Consider the following 22,791-nt stretch of genomic DNA (forward strand, 5'->3'; position numbering starts at 1 on the left):
TGGAATCAGTCAATAGCAGCCAGCCTTTGGAAAAGTAACATGAAAGAGTTCCGGCTGAAAGGTTAACTTGCTTATTTTTCTTGGTAATCATTAGCCATCCCCTGGAATCGTGTTCAGGACAATTCTAGCATGAAGATTTCCTATGGAGCAGAAAATATGGATGCCGAAGCCATTTGCTGGGTGAAAGGGGGCGGGGAGAAGGGAGAATAACCCATTTAAAAGTTTGCACATCTTAAATCCTTGGGCAGGCTGCGGCGTTGTTATTTTATATCCTGCTGCTGCTTTTGCAAACAGAAACGTTTAATTTATTACGCACGGTGTTTCTTTTTCCTAGGGCCGGAGTGGAATCGTGCAAGGCAAACTTTAACTGGTGAGGCTGGAAGTTCAGGGCACACACCTGTTTATTATTTGTTAATCTGTTTGCTTTTGGGCATGTTCCGTCAAGAGGGAACCAAAGGTGAGTTATTAAAAGTTGTGTTTCCTTTTGACTTTGGAATGTAAGAAATGCTTGCTGGCAAATTTCACAGTGCCAATGGCAATGCCAATGGCAAATTTCACAGTGGCCAACCACCTTCTTCTCCTTTGGCAATCACTCATAGCCGAGTAAGATTGTCTTCCATAAACACGGTTTTCACAGTCAGTCCGTAAGTGACAGTGGAGGCCAATTTTGGATCCACACGTTCTCTTTATAAAAGGTGACAGAACTGATTGCGGAAACTATCGAGACATCTCTCTATGAGCTGCAGCAGGAAAAATTCTTGCAAGGATCTTTGCAAACCATCTCTTAACAATATCTGAGGTGACCCTTCCTGAATCTTAAAATGGTTTCCGGCCTTCTAGGGAGACAGCGGAGATGATTTTCACCGCTCGACAGCTTCAAGAAAAACGCAGAGAGCAAAACCAAACCCCTGTATATGGCGTTTATTGACCTGACTAAGGCTTTTGACACTGTAAATCGTAACACCCTGTGGACTGTCCTTCTGAAAATTGGCTGCCCAGATAAATTTGTGAATATCCTTCGGCTCCTCCATGATAATATGACAGAAACAATTGCAGATAACAATGGCTCTTAAAGTGAACCGTTCGCAGTGGGATCAGGTGTTAAACAGGGTTGTGTTATTGCCCCAACTCTATTCATTATTTTCATTGCCATGATCCTACACTTTGCCTAAGGGAAACTCCCCACTGGAGTAGAACTCATATATCGAACAGATGGAAAGCTCTTCAGTCTGAGCAGGGTGAAAGCAAAGAGTAAGGTTACCGTAAATGGTGGCAGCCGCAGGTTTTGCATTCATTGGAGGCTGGATCTGCTGCTCTGTGGACATTGCCACCTGAGGTAGTCACCTCACTTAGCCTCATGGGTGGGCCGGCCCTGATACTTCCACTGTGGGAGACAACATTGCACCTGAATTCCAGTTGCTTGTTGTTGTTGCTTAATCGTTTAGTCGTGTCTGACTCTTCGTGACCCCTGGACCAGAGCACGCCAGGCACTCCTGTCTTCCACCGCCTCCTGCAGTTTGGTCAAACTCATGCTGGTAGCTTCGAGAACACTGTCCAACCATCTCGTCCTCTGTCGTCCCCTTCTCCTTGTGCCCTCCATCTTTCCCAACATCAGGGTCTTTTCCAGGGAGTCTTCTCTTCTCATGAGGTGGCCAAAGTCTTGGAGACTCAGCTTAACGACCTGTCCTTCCAGTGAGCACTCAGGGCTGATTTCCTTCAGAATGGATCGGTTTGATCTTCTTGCAGTCCATGGGACTCTCCAGAGTCTCCTCCAGCACCAGAATTCAAAAGCATCAATTCTTTGGCGACCAGCCTTCTTTATGGTCCAGCTCTCACTTCCATACATCACTACTGGGAAAACCATAGCTTTAACTATACGGACCTTTGTTGGCAAGGTGATGTCTCTGCTTTTTAAGATGCTGTCTAGGTTTGTCACTGAATTCACAAATGGGAAGAGCACTGCTGCACCCAGGTCCTGCTTCTTGCCTCCTCTTTGGGGCATCAGAATATCCACTGCCAGACCGTAATGCAGGGGCAGACTTCGGTAACCTGGTGCCCTGAGCAAGGGCAAAATTTGGTGCCTCCGCAATATTTCCTATTTTTGCAATCATCACATTGTGGAGACCACGGGGGTCATCTACTCCTCCCCCCTGCGATGCGGGAACCTTTTGCCCAACATGGGGCTCGAATCCAGTACCCTGAATTTAAGAGTCTCATTAGTACGTTTCCAAACATAATTCAAAGTGTTGGTGCTAACCTTGAAAGCCCTAAACGGCCTTGGCCCTGTAGACCTGAAGGAGAGTCTCCATCTCCATCGCTCAGCCCAGACTCTGAGATCCTCCTCTGAGGGCCTTCTGGCAGTTCCCTCCCTGCGAGTAGTGAGGTTACGGGGAACCAGACAGGAGGGCCTTCTTGGTAGTGGTGCCCTCCTTGTAGAATGCCCTCCCATCAGGTGTCAAGGAGATGAGTAACTATGCAACCTTTAGAAGACATCTGAAGGCAGCCCTGTACAGTGGTACCTCGGGTTAAGAACTTAATTTGTTCCGGAGGTCCATTCTTAACCTGAAGCACCACTTTAGGTAATGGGGGCCTCCCGCTGCTGCCGCGCTGCCAGAGCACAATTTCTGTTCTCATCCTGAAGCAAAGTTCTTAACCCGAGGTACTATTTCTGGGTTAGCGGAGTCTGTAACCTGAAGTGTCTGTAACCCGAGGTACCACTGTATAGGGAAGCTTTGTAATGTCTAATTATTTTATATATGTTGGCAGCCACCGAGAGTGGCTGGGGCAACCCAGTCAGATGGACTGGGAATGAATGAATGAATAAATAAATAAATAAATAAATAAATAAATAAATAAATAAAATTTCTACCCCGCCCATCTGGCTGGGCTTTCCCAGCCACTCTGGGCGGCTTCCAACAAAATATTAAAATACAGCAATGCACCAAACATTAAAAGCTTCCCTACACAGGGCTGCCTTCAGATGTCTTGTAAAAGTCTGGTAGTTGTTTTTCTCTTTGACATCTGGTGGGAGGGCGTTCCACAGGGCGGTTGCCACCACCGAGAAGGCCCTCTGCCTGTTTCCCTGTAACTTGGCTTCTCGTAGTGAGGGAACCGCCAGAAGGCCCTCAGAGCTGGACCTCAGTGTCCGGGCAGAACGATGATTCCTTCGGGAACAGAGTTTGTTAAAGCACCCCTTGTCTCACCTTGCATCCTGCACATGCTCTGAAGTTCACTATTTTGTGCATCATCAGCTTGGCTCCCTGTGGAGGAAGCCAGTAGTACCAATCCGGTGCTGCCAGATAAGGGACTAGAATGGACCCCTTCCGGCTTGACCCAGGAGAGCTGGGTTCTTATGAGGAAAGGCTCCTGGGATCCGTCTGCCGTGGCGCTTAAGCCTGCGCGCAACAACCTGCGGCTTCTTTCCACGCTCACCCGCCTGCCCTCTGGCGTTTATTTCTGCGCACGGAAGGGGGAAACGCGAGAGGAGTTTTGCTGCAGGGGGGCCTGCAGAGGGACAGTGTTGTGTGTGTATGTGTGTGGGGGGGAATCCTGGGCAAATATATACTCCCCCCTCTCTTTTTTTGTCAACTCCCCGCTGAACAGATCAAACACGTTTTATTTGTCCTGTATTTTTTTCTCTCTCTCTCCAAGGCAGTAAATCCCGCACGTTTTTGTTATGCTAATACGGGCTGACATCACCACTCACATCAAAGCCCCGAGGAGCGCATAAAAGCAGGTTCCGCCAGCCGGAGAAGAGCCATAAAGGACTTTTGCAGCTGTGGAGCTGGACGGGGGTTTAGGAAGAAGGGGCGATCGCCTGCGACTCAGGAGCCACACACACACACACACACAGAGAGAGAAAAGACGCGCACTTTGCAACATCTTCTCAGAGCCTCTCTTGCATTATTATTATTTTTTGCAATCATTTTTTCCCTCCTTCCCGATTTGCTCCTCCGCTCCAACTTCCCAGCCGTCTCTTTCTCTCTCTCCAAATCCCTCGCCCGTCCTAGCTGTGTGTTTTTCAGTTTAACATCTATTTTCCCTCCGGCTGAGCTTCCTGCGCTCGGGAACCGTGTTTGGAAACCGTATCTTGGACTGCTAACATCTGCAAAACCGAGGCGTCCTCTCTGCCTAGGAAACATTTGATGTTCGTTGCAGAGGAGAAGCGGGGCTGTTGAAGAGGTCTCCCACCTCGAATCCCTTCCTTCCCCACCCCAGTTTTTGGAAGACGATTTTGGAGAAGGGACAAGGAAGAAGATTTCCCCCGCCCCACCGCTGCCAAAAGGTAAGGAGAAGCGAGGGACTTTCTGTTGCTGTTTTTTTTTTTTTTTTACTAGTAAACGCTGCGATCCTTTGAGGCTTGGTTTGGGTTGGGGAGAGGAGCGGTCCTAGTAATTCCTGGCTGAATGATCTGAGAGGGTGAGGAGATCGACTAGATCCGGCTTGCTCGGAAAGTCTGGGATTTATTCAATGATTGAAAGTTGATGCGCCCAGATACCCCAATTACGCTTAAGCGGCGCTGTGTTGTCCGTTTCAAGACGGCGCTGCGCTGTTTCGGACGGTGGAAATGCAAGTCCGTGGAAGCTGTTTGTTGAAGTGTGTACACACACACACACACACACACACCTTTTAAAAATTTATTTTAAACAGCCACAGCTTTGCCTGTTTCACACACCCCTTGATTGGCGAGAGTTGGCCAGTTTTGCAAAACAGGGATAGCAAAAAGTCAGGGTTTCCAAACCTGGAGCGGCGGCGCGTGAGCAGAAATCGCAAGCGTTTGGTACTTCGGCCAAGAGGCGCGTTGCGCTGCTGCAAAACCCCCGCGTTTAAAAGGGTTGCTGAGCCTGCTTGTAAAGCCCTCTTATTTTTAAAAGAAGTCAGCGTTTTTGTAAAAAAAAAAAAAAAGAGAGAGAGAGAGAGACTCGAGAGAGCAGGAAATGCGACGCGATGTGGTTATGGAAGCAGATGCGCCGTGGCTTGCCGGACTGCTCTCTGGAGAAAGAAACTGCTGCTCTCGTTATCTATATGCTGGGAAACTATCTCTAGATGCGGGTTATCCGGACGTGCAGACAGACAGAGAGGGGTCCGCGTGTGACCCGCTGTAACACACACCTGCGACTCTAATAAACAAACGCCCTTCTTTCAAGTGTAACCTCTGATTCCGGATTGCATGAAATATAGAAGAATAGTCACGTTCCTATTTCCGAACACAGAACCAGAATTCAAGAAGGCCCTCTTCCTCTTTTAATATAACGCTGCCAACATTTATTCTGCCTTTGCGCCACAATGTACGTCACTTTGTCGAGGGAATGCATTTTAATTGGATTCGCCCTCCTCGCGTTATCACGAGGGCTAGAAACTTGGAGCGCAAGCCATCAAGAATGCCTGTTGCGTAAGACCCTTTGAGCTCTACATAATTCCTGCTCTCATTGCGAATTCCGCTGGTGACAACCCTAGATAATATTCTGGGAGCTAAAAACGGGAAAAGGAGCTGTTGGCAGTCAGGAGGCAAGCTTGCTGACATTTAAAACGGAGCATTTCTACTCAGAAGTAGTAAGCCCCGTTGCACCCAACGGGACTTCCTGGTGTAAATGTGCATAGGATTTTATATGCCTAAACGCACTTGTTGGACAATATTCCATTGAACTCAGTGGGAATTAATTCTGAGCAATCATATGCAGAGGTTGAGCTGCAAAGCTGTTCATTGAAAGGTAGGGGGGCTGCTAATAAAATGGGTCCTACTCATGAGTAAACATGCATGGACTTGGGCTGCCAGCTTGGTTGATAGCTGACAGTGGGGGCCCACCCATGATCTAGGGATACTTTTTTGGTTTGTAAGCTGCACTGAACTCAGCTGAACTCCCTCCCTGTTAAATATACCCAGGATTGTAACAGCACTCTCCTTTGCTTATTTATCGAAACATTTTTAATCCATACTTTTATATGAGTACAGAAAGGTGCTGCGCAGCATGCAAAACTATAGCAACATGAGTAAAAGCATTAGGGGAAAAAATCATTTAAAATGCCAATTAATATAATGATCAATTATTATTATTAGTTTAATATATGCCTCACATTTTTACGAAAGCTCACAGTGGCTCTTGCAAACATCCGCAAGCAGAAGGCAGGTGTTCCTTGTCCCTAAAACAGCTGGAAAGGCAGCAGTGGCGTAGCGTGGGGGGCAGGGGGGACGGCCGCACCAGGCACAACATCTGGGGGTTAGGGGGCGCAAATCCATGGGTTAGGGGGCGCAAATCCACAAGTTAGGGGGCACAAATTACTTGCCTTGCCCCAGGTGCTGACAACCCACGCTATGCCACTGAAAGGCAGGTTCATTTTGTTGCCGTTGTTAAAAACTGATGATAGGCCCGATTCAGGAGGTTTGACTGAGCCAGCAAGCTTTTGAAGGTTGTGGGGACCCTTTAGATGAAAAAGGGGGTGCGCTGAGAACTGGGGGGAAACAGGAGATGCTGTAGGAGTGTGGACTTCTATGGGGTGACAACATGATCTATTTTACTGCGTCCCAGGCAGACGGCAATTCACCTAGTAAAGACAAAACGTTATGGGTGCAGACTTTTTGGTGTTGGAAAATCTTTGCTTTCTTTCTTTGCCTCTCCCCCCCAACCACTCCACTGATGTGATTTCACAGGAGTCTGGATTTGCAAATCCAAACCTGTGGTCAGGATGAGCCAGATATAATTGCTGGCAGGCGCGTCCCTGTTGTGAATTTTGCAAAGCGCATTCTGCTTGCTTATATTTTAAATTTCCACACTGTCCTTCATCGGAGGAACACAGGGTGTGTTTTACAGTGCAAGAACACAAAAATACTTTCCATAGAAACCTACAACAACAAACCTCCGTCGGCCTAACAGGCCATAAATGAATCTTCATCAAGGTTTGTGACTCTGGCCAGTGGCATAGCTTGGGTTGTCAGCACCCGGGGCAAGGCAAGTAATTTGTGCCCCCAACCCGTGGATTTGCGCCCCCTAGCCAAGGATTTGTGCCCCCTAACCCTAACCCCCAGATGTTGCACCCGGTGCGGCCGGCCCCCCCTGCACCCCCCACGCTACGCCACTGACTCTGGCTCCCACCTCTTACATTTGTATTCTGCCTTTTATGTATGTGTCCTACGTGTGGTTCTCAGAGAGCTGACCTAGACCTGCTTATTAGGTTCAGAAAGATGGTAGCCCCACGCGCCTTCAGGCAGGTCTTTAGCTGCTTTCTGACTGCACTCAAAGAGAGCCGGTTGGTTTTTCAAAGGTAGGATCAGGCTCACAAAACAAGCTTTTCTGGTCCTGGGTGGCTGTCCTCTAATTCAAACTGGGGTGTGGCTGAATATATTTTGCCTTTGAATACTAGGTGCTGGGTGCGGGGAGGCAGGTGAGGTGTTGATCTCATAGGTGCCCAGGGGCTTCCTAAAAGCGTTTGATGTTCTTACGCTGCATGAAAAAGAAAATTGGGTTTTCAATGGGCAGGGCTGTAGCTCAGTGCTGCATGTGCAGAGGACTGCGGGTTCAATCACTAATGGGCAGGGGGAGACACTCTCTGCCTGAGACCCCAGGGAACTGATGCCAGCATTGTTGACAATAATGGGCTAATGGACCAGTGGGGGTTGGACTCGATGGCCCTTGTGGTCTCTTCCAACTCTATGATTCTATGACCAGTGCTTTAACGCAGTTTGCATGTTCCTAAAGGTAAAGGGGCCCCTGACCATTAGGTCCAGTCGTGGACAACTCTGGGGTTGCAGTGCTCATCTCGCTTTACTGGCCGAGGGAGCCGGCGTACAGCTTCTGGGTCATGTGGCCAGCAGGACTAAGCCACTTCTGGCGAACCAGAGCAGCGCACAGAAACGTCGTTTACCTTCCCGTCGGAGTGGTACCTATTTATCTACTTGCACTTTGACGTGCTTTCGAACTGCTAGGTGGGCAGGAGCTGGGACTGAGCAACGGGAGCTCACCCCGTCACGGGGATTCAAACCGCTGACCTTCTGATCAGCAAGTCCTAGGCTCTGTGGTTTAACCCACAGTGCCACCCGCGTCCCTTTATGTAAAGTAGCTGAATGCTTAAGCCTTCAATATGCAGTGGTACCTCGGGTTACAGACGCTTCAGGTTACAGACTCCGCTAACCTAGAAATAGTACCTCGGGTTAAGAACTTTGCTTCAGGATGAGAACAGAAATCACGCAGCGGCGGCAGGAGGCCCCATTTAGCTAAAGTGGTGCTTCAGGTTAAGAGCAGTTTCAGGTTAAGAACGGACCTCCGGAACGAATTAAGTTCTTAACACGAGGTACCACTGTATATTCTGGGTGGTCTTCAACTAAGTTTTTACTCAGAGTAGACTCGCTGAAATTAACCACCATGTCTAAATTGAGCTGTTTTCCCTTTGTGGAGAACGGGAGCACAACTCCATGCAATGGGAAACATAGCATGTCAGGGAGGAAAGTTTGGTTTCGTCTTCTCTCTTGATAAGCTGAGGAAATAGTTCAGTCGGTTAGAGCATGGTGCTGATAAGGACAAGGTTGCAAGTTTGATCCCTGTATGGGACAGCTGTATTGCAGGGGGTTGGAGTAGATGACCCTCAGTGTTCCTTCCGACTCTACAATGCTATGATTCTAAGCTATTTATTCATGTGCTTCAAATGGTTTTGTCGCGAGGGGGTAGCCAGACATGCAACCTGCCCTCCTTTTGTAGCCTGAATTGGTAGTTCAAGACGTGCTTTCCCGTATATATAGAGAGAGAGAGGGGGGGGGAGGGAGTTGCCGATTGTGTAAATTGCCCCCAAATTCCTACATTTTGTTGAAGGCAAAGTGCCACGGACAGGATTTCTCCTGAACTCCAAAACATCTGGTCCTGGCAGAGCTCCATCCTGCAAACTTTCAATGACTTGGAACTAGATGTTAACAAGAGTAATGTCATCTTGCGGCTGAAAATATAATCCCCGTCTCTCTCTTTCTTCCCTTGTCTTACATAACATTTAGGGAGGCATGACACGAGAGTTGATTAAAGGAATGTTTTCTTTAAAACAATCCATTAGTTTAACATCATTTATATCCCGCTTTTCCTCCCTTAGGAGATCAGAGCAGTATACGTTTTTGTGAAAAAATGTTGATATATGGATGTAGCAGCCAATAGGAAACAGTAGCAAGATAACACAGTGGCCAAAATATCTTCAATATCTGGTTAAAAAGCAAAGCTTTGAACTTCCCTCCTTAAATATAAACAGCCAGCAGCCTTGTAATTGGCATTTTTCATGAATTCAAAATGGGGGAAAATCAGTACAATTGTGAAATCAGTGATTAAAATCAGTTCAGCTTTGAAATGGGTGGTTGAAATCAGTGCAGCTTTGAAATCCATGGGTCATAATCAGTGCAGGTTTGAAGGGTCCAGCCTGGCATTTTGATTCAAAAAGACACCCAGTTGTAGCCAAAGGTAGATGAAAACCTGCTGCTTGATCTTCAGAACCACCGTGCAAAAATTTGGGTGTGATTTCTTCAGGCTGTCCTTTGGGTGTTGTGGTGATCCCATGCTGTTTAGGATATCCTAGGGTGTCATCTAGGTCAGATGAAACCCAAGCCGGAATTAAGATTGCCGGAAAAATATCAACAACCTCGGATATGCAGATGACACAACTTTGATGGCAGAAAGTGAGGAGGAATTAAAGAACCTTTTAATGAGGGTGAAAGAGGAGAGCGCAAAATATGGTCTGAAGCTCAACATAAAAAACCCCCGAAGATCATGGCCACTTGTCCCATCACCTCCTGGCAAATAGAAGGGGAAGAAATGGAGGCAGTGAGAGATTTCACTTTCTTGGGCTCCATGATCACTGCAGATGGTGACAGCAGTCACGAAATTAAAAGATGCCTGCATCTTGGGAAAAAAGCGATGACAAACCTAGACAGCATCTTAAAAAGCAGAGACATCCCGCAGGTACTATTTCTGGGTTAGCGGAGTCTGTAACCTGAAGCGTCTGTAATCTGAAGCATCTGTAACCCGAGGTACCACTGTAAATTGGACTTTTTCTTCTTTATTGTAAGGCACCAGAAAACTTTATTTTATGGGGTGGCATGTTGTCAATTTTTATTTTTTTTTAGAAGACCAGAATTTCTGCCATAATAGAGATTCTGAGGATCAAAACATCAACAGGTGGAGAAAAATGTGTCACATATTTAGCAAGCTCCTTTTGCATACCCTGAGGTCACAGGGAGCTAAAGGTGTAACCTGAAGAGGAATTTCTAAGAGGAGGAAAGGATGAGGGATGGGGCTGTGAAGTCGGATGTGTTGTTTACAAAGGTGAAAAGTCAGGTCACAAGTCAAGGCAGGAACAAGTGGCTTGTTATCTGCTGCTACTAACCTGACCCTGTTTGTCTTTGGCTGAGTTGTCCCCCAACCCCCCTTTTAAACACATCTGTGTGAGTTTGTAGAGAAAGATAGCTTCTTCTTTGGCTGCTGTTGGCTTTAAAAAGAGGAAATGGACAGATTTGTGGGCAGTGGCAAATGTTGGTGTGCAGGGAGAAAGAAATGTTGATGCTTGCTTGGGGAAAAAATGCAGGCAACTGTATTGAGCCATTTAATAAAGGACATCATCTTGCTGACAAAGGTTTGTATAGTTAAAGCTATGGTTTTCCCAGTAGTGATGTATGGAAGTGAGAGCTGGACCATAAAGAAGGCTGATCGCCGAAGAATGGATGCTTTTGAATTCTGGTGCTGGAGGAGACTCTTGAGAGTCCCATAGACTGCAAGAAGATCAAACTGATCCATTCTGAAGGAAATCAGCCCTGAGTGCTCACTGGAAGGACAGATCCTGAAGCTGAGGCTCCAAGACTTTGGCCACCTCATGAGAAGAGAAGACTCCTTGGAAAAGACCCTGATGTTGGGAAAGATGGAGGGCACAAGGAGAAGGGGACGACAGAGGACGAGATGGTTGGACAGTGTTCTTGAAGCTACCAGCATGAGTCTGACCAAACAGCAGGAGGCACTGGAAGACAGGAGTGCCTGGCGTGCTTTGGTCCATGGGGTCACAAAGAGTCCGACACGACTAAACAACTAAACAAATAGCATTTAAGGAGAGAATAGACTTTGAATGAGTCATCAGGCAGAGCCATCAGGAATAAAAGCCATTACCCAATGGAATAAAAACACAAATTCAGCCCATTTTAGTCCCAAAGACTAAACTAAGGCCAATTGATTTCATTGTTATTGGCCCATTATTCAGCAGTTAATGATAGAGATAATTGAGAAGGAATGCATAGCAGCAGATCCTGTTCGTTTTGTTGAATTATTTCGAGAAAACAGTGCAATGTTGGCACGTTACTGCTGGTTTTTCTCAGGATCTGCGCTCTGCAAATTGGGCTTTTGAGTTTCACCTCTGGAATATCGCAAACTGCTGCTTTAGGAAACAGCAGCAACAGGAGCCTGCGTTGTTAAGAAGCCCAAATCCATCAGAGAGATAGAGGCTCCAAAATAGCCCATTTCAAGCAGTGCAGTGAATGCTTTAAGGAGTGAAGTTTTCAAGTGGGGCTTCTTTGGGGCACAGATAAAAAGCATTTGAAACACTCCAGTGGCAGCAGAGGCAGAAACTGGGATAAAAATGGCCAGCAATGGACTGAACTTATCTCTGCTTGCAGTGATTGGGGATTTTTTTTAAAAAAAAGAAGTTAGAAGAGGTAGTCTGCCAAGACAAGTCTGCTCTTTATAATGGCACTTTTCCAGGAACGGCGTTTGGAGAGAGTAGATTCCAAGGCCGGTGGGACTCCCTGGACGAAAACTTTCTAACACACACAGCAGCGCATAGCTCTCTCCTCCAGAGTCATGCTCAGAGATTGATCCCCACTGACCCTCCCAGGTGGTTCAAACGCACTCATAAAAAATAGGGTGTGTAAGAGCATAAGAGCAGCTTGGCTGGATCAGGCCGAAGACCCATCTAGTCCAGCTTCCTACGCTTACCAGTGGCCAACCAGCTGCCTATTATGGGAAGGCTGCAAGCAGAACTAGACAGCAACAGCAACTCTCCCCAGCAGGAATGCACATTCAGACAGTGGAGGCAGAACATAGCCCTTGTGACTAGGAGACCTCCAGGTGTCCCTATTTTCCAGGGACAGTCCTGAATTTACAGAAGCCGTCCTGGTTTCTGATTTGATCCTGGATGTAGAATGTCCTGCTTTTCCTTAGGACATCCCTATATTCATCAGAGAAATGTTGGAGGATATGGAATAGGACGCCCCTATATACACCTATATACACTAGGGCTTGCCAATCGGAAGGTCGGCGGTTTGAATCCCTGCAATGGTGTGAGCTCCTGCTCCTGCCAACCTAGCAGTTCGAAAGCACATCAAAGTGCAAGTAAATAAATAGGTACCACGCCAGCGGGAAGGTAAACGGTGTTTCTGTGCGTTGCTCTGGTTCGCCAGAAGCGGCTTAGTCCTGCTGGCCACATGACCCGGAAGCTGTACGCCGGCTCCTTCGACCAGTAAAGTGAGATGAGCGCCGGAACCCCAGAGTCGGCCACGATTGGACCTAATGGTCAGGGGTCCCTTTACCTTTACCTTTATATACGCAAGAGAAATGTTGGAGGGTATGTAAGATGCATCTGTTCACTGAGGCTCCTGTAGATTCCAACACTTTTAGTGGTTTTTTGAAGTCTCCTGTATCATGGAAATTATTCAGTCAAATAGTTATCTAGCCTGATTATCGTCTTTCAAAGCAACTACGCTATTCCAAACTTAAAAATGGAAAGTGTGTGTGAAAGGGTGTGTGAGAGACAGAGTGGGTTTGATCACATTTCTAACAATATTTAGAGTGCATCTTATGCTTTACCCACATTATCGTGTTGTTAGGATCAAAGAATTGCAGAGCTGGGAGGGACCCTAGGGTCATCTAGTCCAACCCCCTGCAATGAAGGAATCTCAACAAGATCATACATGACAGGTAGATATCTAACCTCTGCTTCAAAGCCCCCAAGGAAGGAAAGTCCACAACCTCCCGAGGGAGACAATTCCACTGTCGAACAGCTCTTACTGTCAGAAAGTTCTTCCTGATGTTTAGTCGGAACCTCATTTCTTGCCATTGGAATCCATTGGTTCGGGTCTTGCCCTCCGGAGCAGCAGAAGGAAAGCTTGCTCCATCTTCCAAGCAACAACTCTTCAGATGTTGGCAATTCTATCACCTCTCGGTCTTCTCTTCTCCAGGCTAAACATACACAACTGCCTCAACAGTTCCTCATCAGTGTGGGAATGTTCAGGGATGCAGGAGAGGATATATTGTTTGATTATAGCCTTTCCAACTTGTGTTAACAAGTTCCACAATTTAGCAGAACAACATTCCCCTTTTTAAACTCATAGCAGATACATTCGATCAGGCTCACTAAAGCCTCTATAATAACTGTTCTGGTATTTCCCCCTTATTCCCTCTTAAAAGATAAGGCACGACACAGTCTTCTATAAAAGTATAAAAAGAGTTTACTCACTCACATTCTGTTCACAATCGGATCCCAGAAGACAGACTTAGCTTAGAAAAGTAACATACATCTGGACACTATCTCATAAGGAGACAGTCCCTTTGTCCTCTCTTGGCTGGAAGAGAGCATCTTTGGCTAAGCAGATGTTGCTTCTTCGACGAAAGTAGTCATAGAGAGATGGCTGCCCTGCCCTGTGCTTTTGTCGTTACCTGCACAGGTGAGGCCACGCCCACCTCTAGTCACATGCAGAGGAAGTCTGTCCCTGCCAAGAAGGAAACAGGAAGTTTACCTGCTGGCTGGACAAACATTCCTCCCCATGTGTAAACATGTTCACTCTAGGAATGTTGTACTTGACTGCTCTTGTGTTTCGCATCCCATAATCAGAGCTGGTTTCCTGGCCCTTGATCACCTTGGTCAACCTCCTCTACACATGTTCCAGCTGCTGCTGCTGCTGCTTCTTCCTTATAATCACAACGATAAGGCTGGTTCATATATACTGTATAAATCGGTCATTTGCATTATTTCCCATATTGCAGATAGGAATCTTGAGGTCTGCTCAAAGCTACCCAGCATGTTCACAGCGGAGGCAAGCTTTGAAACCAAATATTTGTTGATTTGCTACAGCAATTGCACTCTCTCTTGATTGCTGTAGTCTGCACGGGCTTTGCGGTTTCATGGTTTTATAGCTTTACTCATACGCCTGACGGTTTTAACTTGTAAACCACCCAGGATTTTTTTTCCTCTTCAGTTGGGCGGCCTAAAAATGCAGCAAACAGATACATGGATTGATTCGCAGCTCCGTCTCTTTGCTGCTACGTCACCCTTTATTTATCACAGCAGACATGTGAAAGACAGCAGTCGTAACAACAGCTTTATGCCCAAGTGGGCTTTGAACCCGGGTCTCCTAGACCGACACTCTAACCGCTACACTATTCACTGCAGAGACCTAGCAAGGCCTGAGCCATTCCTTGCCATGCAGGCCACATTTCACAACAGCAGAATCACGTCATTGAAAAGAGGTGGTGATAGCTCCTGGAATCCTCAGGCAGTTGGCAGGCTCTGAAGGCTGCCCCTCACTCAGGCAACTGGGCGCAAAGAAATCACACATAGTTGTACCTTCGCAGCCTAGCCGTATACAGTGGTACCCCGCAAGACGAATGCCTCGCAAGACGGAACACCCGCTACACAAAAGGGTTTTCCGTTTTGGAGGCGCTTCGCAAAACGAATTTCCCTATGGGGTTGCTTCGCAAGACGAAAAAATCTTGCGAGTCCCCGCGGTTTCCCCCGCTTTCCCCCCCTTTTCCTAAGCCGCTAAGCCGCTTAACAGCTGATCCGCTGATAAGCCGCTTAACAGCTGATCGCTAGGAGCCGCTTGACAGCTGTAGCGCTAATCCGCTAAGCTGTCAATGGGCTTGCTTCGCAAGACGAAAAAACCGCTAGACGAAGAGAACCGCGGAACGGATTCTTTTCGTCTTGCGAGGCACCACTGTATTTGAGAAAAATTCCCTCTCTTTCCCCCCGCCCACCTAATTCTATCTAATGGAAGTAAGGGCTGTAACTCAGTAGCAAAGCAGACTCTGTAAGAGAAGGTCTCAGGGTCAATCCCAGACAATGTAGACAATACTGAGCTACCTAGACTATTGGTCCATCTCAATGTAACTCACCTTGCTACATTCTTTTCCATAGTACAGCCTTAAGATAAACAGGGAGTTGGACTAGATGATCCTCACTGCCCCTTCCAACTCCACCATTCTATGATTCTAAGAAGCACAGCCTGATCCATCTTGAATCGCTTTCAACGGGAAGGAAATCTTATTGACCACAGTCCAAACTTATTTCTAAGTAAGGCTGCAGTCCTTGCTTGGAGATTATTTATCGTTATTTATGTCTTCCTCTTATGGGAGTGGAGGGCTGCTGAAAACACAGTCAAGTAACCAATTACGCATCCATCAGTTAAAAAACATGTCTCTTCTTCTTTGGCGATCCCTCGTAGCCGAGTAAGATTGTCTTCCATGAACGCGGTTTTAACAGTGAGTCCGTAAGTGACTGTGGAGGCCAGTTCTGGATCCACATGTCCTTCCACAGTGGGGACATAGGTTTCCGGGCAGGAGCTGATCATGGTGAGGATTTGCCAAGCGTGCCTTCCTCTTAGCGTGTTTCTCCCTTGCATCCTGAGTTCGAGTGTTTTCAAAGCCCATGACATCTTTGGGAAAGGCTGTTCTCCAACTGGATCACGCGCAGGCCAGTGTTTCCCAGTTGTTGGTGTTTATACTACATTTTTAAAGATTTGCCTTGAGACAGTCTTTAAACCTCTTTTGCTGACCACCAGAATACGCTTTCCATTTTTAAGTTCGGAATAGAGTAGTTGCTTTGGAAGACAATAATCAGGAATCCTCACAACATGACCAGTCCAATGAAGTTGATGTTGAAGAATCTTTGCTCCAACACTGGTGATCTTTGCCTGTTCCAGGCCACTGGCATTAGTTTGGCTGTCTTCCCAAGTGATGTGTAAAAATTATTGGAGACACTGTTGATGGAATCTTTCGAGAAGTTGGAGATGCTGTTTATAAGTGGTCCATATTTCACAAGCACAAACAATAAGGTTGGTAGAGTTGCGGACGACTCTGGGGTTGCGGCACTCATCTCGCTTTACTGGCCGAGGGAGCTGGCGTACACCTTCCGGGTCGTGTGGCCAGCATGACTAAGCTGCTTCTGGCGAACCAGAGCAGCACACAGAAACGCCGTTTACCTTCCCGCCAGAGTGGTACCTATTTATCTACTTGGACTTTGACGTGCTTTTGAGCTGCTAGGTTGGCAGGAGCAGGGACCGAGCAACGGGAGCTCACCCCATCACGGGGACTCGAACCGTCAACCTTCTGATCGGCAAGCCCTAGGCTCTGTGGTTTAACCCACAGCGCAACCTGCATCCCTCTAGCAGTATGAAAGCAGACAGTTAATACCCGCCATTTTCATGGAGGAATAATCTGGAAACAGAAGTGTGCATGTGTAGAAGGGGGGGAGTAGCAACATTGTCCAGTAATGTCTGTTGCTGTAACCCACTGGTGTGCATGAGATTTAGCACAACATGCCAGTACAGTGGTACCTCTGGTTGTGAACAGGATCCGTTCCGGAGCCTGTTCGCAACATGAAAAGAACTCAACCTGCAGCGGTGCATCTGCGCGGGTCGCGATTCGCCGCTTCTGTGCATGCGTGTGACGTCATTTTGCGCTTCTGCGCATGCGCGAGTGCCGAAACCCGGAAGTAACCCTTTCCGGTACTTCTGGTTTGCCGCGGGACGCAACCTTTAAAAAATGTATCATGAAGCAAACGTAACATGAGGTATGACTGTATATTGGTCCAGAAGCCTCCGTTCCATAACGCAGGTGTGAAAGGAATGCTAGGAAGCAGGACAGAAATGCTAGCGTTCTAATCAGGAAAACTGGTGCAATTTTCCCCCTGCCTTGATGCATTTCATGTGTGCTCTTCTGAGGTCATTGAGTGAAGAGAAGGATTCAATAAATGCATTTAAATCCTGGGCTATTATTATCCCTTCCACACACACACACACACCTCCTGCAAAGCCCTGCCTGATCATCCTGCGGAGAGGCTGTTTGCAATTGTGTGCTTATTCCCAGCTGCGGTTGTTCCTTGGGGTCCAGGTGTTTGAGTATGTGGGAGAAGTGAGATACTCCACCTAATGAGGTGTGAAGGAAATCAAGAGGCAGAAGGCAGCTTCAAGGATCCCTCACAGGCACTCCAGGCAGCCTCCAACATCTGCAAAGGGAGAGGGCATCTCCATTAGCAGACATCCGTTCCTGTAATTCGTCTCCTTAAAAAAAAGGGCTCTTTCCCTCCACTTCAACTTTTAATATATTTGCAAATGAAAAAAGGATGAAGATTAAAACCTCCAGGGAGGGTGGAGATTTGATGTCCATACATTTCTCTCCCCCCCCCTTCCTCTTCTTAGCCATACATATATATATAAATGGGGAGGGATAAAGAATGAAAATCTGCCATATGCAGAGTTAACCAAAACCATGCAATAGGACTTGAGTGCCTTTGCTGTAATTCAAGCCATCCAATCTGCCTGTCAAGAACAGGGGGACTCCGTGGTGGCGGGAACCCGAATTTCGTTCGCGATTCACAAACCACTCCTTTGCAGTGTGATTTCTCTTTCGGTACAGATGTAAAAAGGCGCGGTGTTAACCCGTTTTTGTTTTCTTCTCCCCCTCCTCAATTTCAGGTTGGTGTTTTGAGGAATTCCTCTCTCCTCCCTCCCCCACAAAGGAGGGTTTTTTTCTTCTCCCAAAAGCCACTTTTATTTTTTCCTGAAGAGATTTCGTGGCGAAAAGAGAGAGGTAGAACCGGGCAAAGATGACACGGCAATTTTTGGTGGCCTTTCTCCTGGCTTTTGTTCTGCAGAATGGGACCTGCAACGGAATCAAGTGGTTGTAAGTGTTGTCTTTAATTATTATTTTTTAAAATCTGCCCAGGCATTGTGTGACAATTTTGCAATTTTGCCACGTACTTTAAACCACGTGTCACAGTGGAGGCAGAAAACCCAAGGTCCAACTAGGCCTGAGGGAAGCATTATCCTTGTTTATTCATGTATCTGCCCCAACGGTGAAAATAGTTGGGGGAATGTGCGCAATTTTAACTTGGTTTCTTACTGGAACCCCAATATCTACCAACCAGAGCTAGGTTCAAACAACAGACAGAATGAAAGCCCATAGATTTATTTACAGTACCAGAACTGAACTCATGGTCTTTTCAACGCAGACATCTGAGCCTAGGTAGCAGTTCTTCAGCCCAATTTATGTAGGAAAAAAATTGTTTTGTTGTTGCTGTTGTTAAACAATTGTGAGTCAAGCCGCCTTGCTGATCTTCTGAAAATCACCAATCTACCATTCACCCATATTTATTGCACACAATCTCTTTAAACATACCACCTACATGGATGGTGTTTGTGTGGATGTGTGTAATGTACAGCTTTCTCTCCCAACCGCTTTTGGCTAAGGGAAACTGGTCAGATTTTGAAAGACAGACTTTTCTGTTTGCCAGGGAACGTCAAGAAATATCACTCAAGTCAGCCCAACAGTTTACACCATGACTTTAGCTAAAGCTCACGCCATTTCGTTCCAAGTTGTTCCTTGATTCCTCTGATAGCTGATTTTGGTTGACTCAACTCTAGCCTGTGATCAGTGCCGGATTTATGTACAGTGGTGCCCCGCAAGACGAATGCCTCGCAAGACGGAAAACCCGCTAGACGAAAGGGTTTTCCGTTTTGGAGGTGCTTCGCAAAACGAATTTCCTATGGGCTTGCTTCACAAGACGAAAATGTCTTGCGAGTTCCTGCGGGTTTTTTTCCCCTTCCCCTCCTTTCCCCTAGCCCCTAAGCCGCTTATCAGATGATCCACTAAGCCGCTTAACAGCTGATCCGCTAAGCCGCTTAACAGCTGATCCGCTAAGCCGCTTAACAGCTGATCCGCTAAGCCGCTTAACAGCTGATCCGCTAAGCCGCTTAACAGCTGATCTGCTAAGCCGCTTAACAGCTGATCCGCTAAGCCGCTTAACAGCTGAGCCGCTGAGCCGCTAAGCCGCTAATGGGCTTGCTTCGCAAGACGAAAAAACCGTATGACGAAGAGACTCACGGAACGGATTCTTTTCATCTTGCGAGGCACCACTGTATAAACTAAACAAGCTATAGCTTAGGGCCCCACTCTCTTGGGGCCCGCCAAAAAAATTAAAGAAAAAAACTGGATGTACCGTACATTTCCAAAATATATAAAAAAACAAATAAAATAAAACCTACATACAGCAAGAGTGTTTTGTGTTGTGTAGGCTCCTAGGATGTAAGTCATGGGCCCCGCCTGCTAGCCTGCTCCCTCAAATATCACTGGTATATATCCTTTATATATATATAGGGTGCCTACATTCTGCAGGGACTTTTCAACAGTTACTTTGATAAAATACATATTTTGTTATGTGCAAATGGCTTGAGATACCTATTAGGTCCATAAATTACCATCTAGCATATATGCAACACAAAAAAACAGTGACAATTTGTTGTTGACAAAGGACAGCTGGACATATAAAGGGCCCCATTACCTTCAGTAGCTTAGGGCTTCATCAAACCTCAATCCGGCCCTGCCTGTGAGTTTCTCCTAGTGTGATGAGTTATGCAGAAAAGAGGACACCCATTTGCATAAGATTTACACATGGTAATGTATGTATATAGACACAAATGTAGGATTAATAACCATAAATTAAATAGAAATGCAATGCATTTCACCCTAGTGGAGAAGGCACCAAATGGCCTGTGTTCCTGTTCAATCTACTAACCGGGTGCCACAGACTCCTTTTTTTTTTTTTAAATCTCTGAACCAGACTTGGACTGAAAAGGTCACCAGTGGAGCTTCAAGCTGGCCTGAGAAAGAGTCTCAGAGGCTGGATAGACAGCATGGGCAGGCTGCTCTTGAACCCTAGGATGGAAGCTCCCATCCCTATCTTAGCTGGGTCACCACCCAATAATAATAATAATAATAATAATTAATTTATTTATACCCTACCCATCTGGCTGGGTCTCTCCAGCCACGCTGGGCGGCTTCCAACAAAGTATTAAAATACAGTGGTCTGTTAAACATTAAAAGCTACCCTAAACAGGGCTGTCTCCAGATGTCTTCTAAAAGTTTGGTAGTTATTTTTCTCTTTGACATCTGGTGGGAGGGTGTTCCACAGGGCGGGCGCCACTACCAAGAAGGCCCTGTGCCTGGTTCCCTGTAACTTGGCTTCTCGCAGTGAGGGAACCGCCAGAAGGTCTTCGGAACTGAACCTCAGTGTCTGGGCAGAATGATAGGGGTGGAGATGCTCCTTCAGATATACTGGACCGAGGCCATTTAATGTCTTTTAAAAATGTGTTGAAATTTGCTGTAGAGTAGTCTGGGTGGGTGGGGATAGCTCAGTTGGTAGAGAATCAGACTCTGAATCTTAGGGACTTTGGTTTGAGCCCCACGGTGGGCAAAAGATTCCTGCATTGCGGGGGGTTGGACTAGATGACCCTTGAGGCCCCTTCCAACTCTGCAATTCTAATATTCCAGGCCATCCCTTTCCCTGGGATCGCTGAGAGTTAAATCACTGGCTTGGCTTGGAAAGGGGAGGCACGTCTTGCTCGTAACTGGTTGTTGTTTAGTCGTTTAGTCGTGTCCGCCTCTTTGTGACCCCCTGGACCAGAGCACGCCAGGCACTCCTGTCTTCCACTGCCTCCTGCAGTTTGGTCAAACTCATGCTGGTAGCTTCGAGAACACTGTCCAACCATCTCGTCCTCTGTCGTCCCCTTCTCCTTGTGCCCTCCATCTTTCCCAACATCAGGGTCTTTTCCAGGGAGTCTTCTCTTCTCATGAGGTGGCCAAAGTCTTGGAGCCTCAGCTTCAGGATCTGTCCTTCCAGTGAGCACTCTGGGCTGATTTCCTTCAGAATGGAGGGGTTTGATCTTCTTGCAGTCCATGGGACTCTCAAGAGTCTCCTCCAGCACACATGGCTGCCACATGGCGGGATCATGCTCCCTAGCCAGATGGAAACAGCTGCCACATGCCTTTTTGAGTGTCTGCTGCGTTAAAATGGAAAGAGCGAAATTCGTTGTGAGATCAGACATCATAGCACCTGCATGTGGGGCTCTTCAGCTCATCCAGACGTTTAGAGCCCATTGAAAGAACGGAACTCCCTCCCAAAATAATATTGGGAACTGTAGCTTGCTTAAGGGTGCTGGGGATAGTGGCTCTTTGTTGGTTAAACTACAGCTCCCAGGATTCTAGCAGGGCACAGGAGTCATGTGCTTCGAATGGTGATTTAACAGTTTGGCGTTGTACGCAGCCAAAATGTTGGCATGTGGAGTGCAGCTGTTCAAGATTCCAGCGGCTCCATTTCATTTCTCTTCCTCACTCCAGATTTTCCATTTCTCCCTCCTTCCAGCAGTGAGTGTAGTGGCAGTGTGGTGTAGTGGTTAAGAGTGGTAGTCACGTAATCTGGGGAACCGGGTTTGCGTCTCTGCTCCTCCACATGCAGCTGCTGGGTGACCTTGGGCCAGTCACACTTCCTTGAAGTCTCTCAGCCCCACTCACCTCACAGAGTGTTTGTTGTGGGGGAGGAAGAGAAAGGAGAATGTTAGCCGCTTTGAGACTCCTGAAGGGGAGTGAAAGGCAGGATATCAAATCCAAACTCTTCTTCTTCTTCTTCTTCTTCTTCTTCTTCTTCTTCTTCTTCTTCTTCTTCGTCCTAGTCCTAGTTTCTCTGTATTCATCCTCAAAGCAGCGTGTAGGAAGTTGAACCCCAAAATTGTAGAGTTGGGTCTTCTAGTCTGACCCCCTGAAATGCAGGCATCTAAACTAAGGAACCCATGACAGATGGCCGTCCAACTTCTGTCTGAAAACCTTCAAGGAAGGAGAGCCCAGAAGCTCTTGAGGGAGTCTTAAGATGGCCAAGGGTCCGGAAACCAAACCTGATGAGGAATGGTTGAAGGAGCCGGGGATGTTTAGCTTAGAAAAGAGCTTGGAAAAGAGGAGTCTGAGAGTAGATAGGATAGCCATTGAGATATTGATCTCAAGGGCTGTCACATGGAAGAGGGAGCAAGCTTGTTTTCTCCTGCTCTGGAAGGCAGGACTCGAACCCATGGCTTCAAGTTACAACATAGGAGATTCCGACTAAACATCAGGAATAACTTTCTGACAGTAAGAGCTGTTAGACAGTGGAACAGACTCCCACTAGAGGTGGTGGATTCTCATTCATTTGAAGTTTTTAAGCAGAGGTTGGATGGCCATCTGTCATGGATACTTTAGCTGAGATTCCTGCATTGCAGAGGGTTGGACTAGATGGCCTTTGGGGTCCCTTCCACCTCTACAATTCTATGATTGTCTGTGTTTGTTCCCTTCCAGTATCTGAAGATAGCTATCGCATCACCTCTCAGTCTAAAGAACCATGGTAATAACAATAGCCATAATTATTATTATTTTTTAAAAAAATATTTTATTAAAGTTTTCTTGGTTTACAAAGGTATGCACAATGTCTCTTTTTTCAAGTTACATTTTCCATAGGTCAGTTTCATTTGTTGAGACATTAGGGTTACATTAGGAAGAAATGTTACATTAGGAAGAAGGGTTAAACCACAGAGCCTAGGACTTGCCGATCAGAACGTCGGCGGTTCGAATCCCCGCGATGGGGTGAGCTCCCATTGCTCTGTCCCAGCTCCCGGGAGCTGGAATTTGCACGCCTAGGATCAGGCCCCCAGTTCTGTAACGTGCGCTGGGTATGTGGAAGAAATAGATTATGAGGAGTTGGGAAATGGCT

The 22,791-nt window shown here is 46.8% G+C and overlaps 1 protein-coding gene across 1 annotated transcript in view; it reads left to right on the top strand.

Moving 5' to 3' along the window:
- The first annotated feature begins 341 nt into the window (after positions 1 to 341).
- WNT11 (Wnt family member 11) overlaps positions 342 to 22,791 on the top strand; it is a 61,258-nt gene continuing 38,808 nt past the window's right edge. The window contains exons 1-3 of the mRNA XM_083737163.1: positions 342 to 457; positions 3,652 to 4,285; positions 17,696 to 17,903. Of these exons, the coding sequence (XP_083593289.1) occupies positions 17,827 to 17,903 (77 nt within the window). The 5' untranslated portion in view covers positions 342 to 457; positions 3,652 to 4,285; positions 17,696 to 17,826. The remainder of the gene's footprint in view (positions 458 to 3,651; positions 4,286 to 17,695; positions 17,904 to 22,791) is intronic.

Source organism: Podarcis gaigeae (assembly GCF_964106915.1).
Source record: "Podarcis gaigeae genome assembly, chromosome: 4".
Classification (NCBI taxonomy): Eukaryota; Metazoa; Chordata; class Lepidosauria; order Squamata; family Lacertidae; genus Podarcis; species Podarcis gaigeae.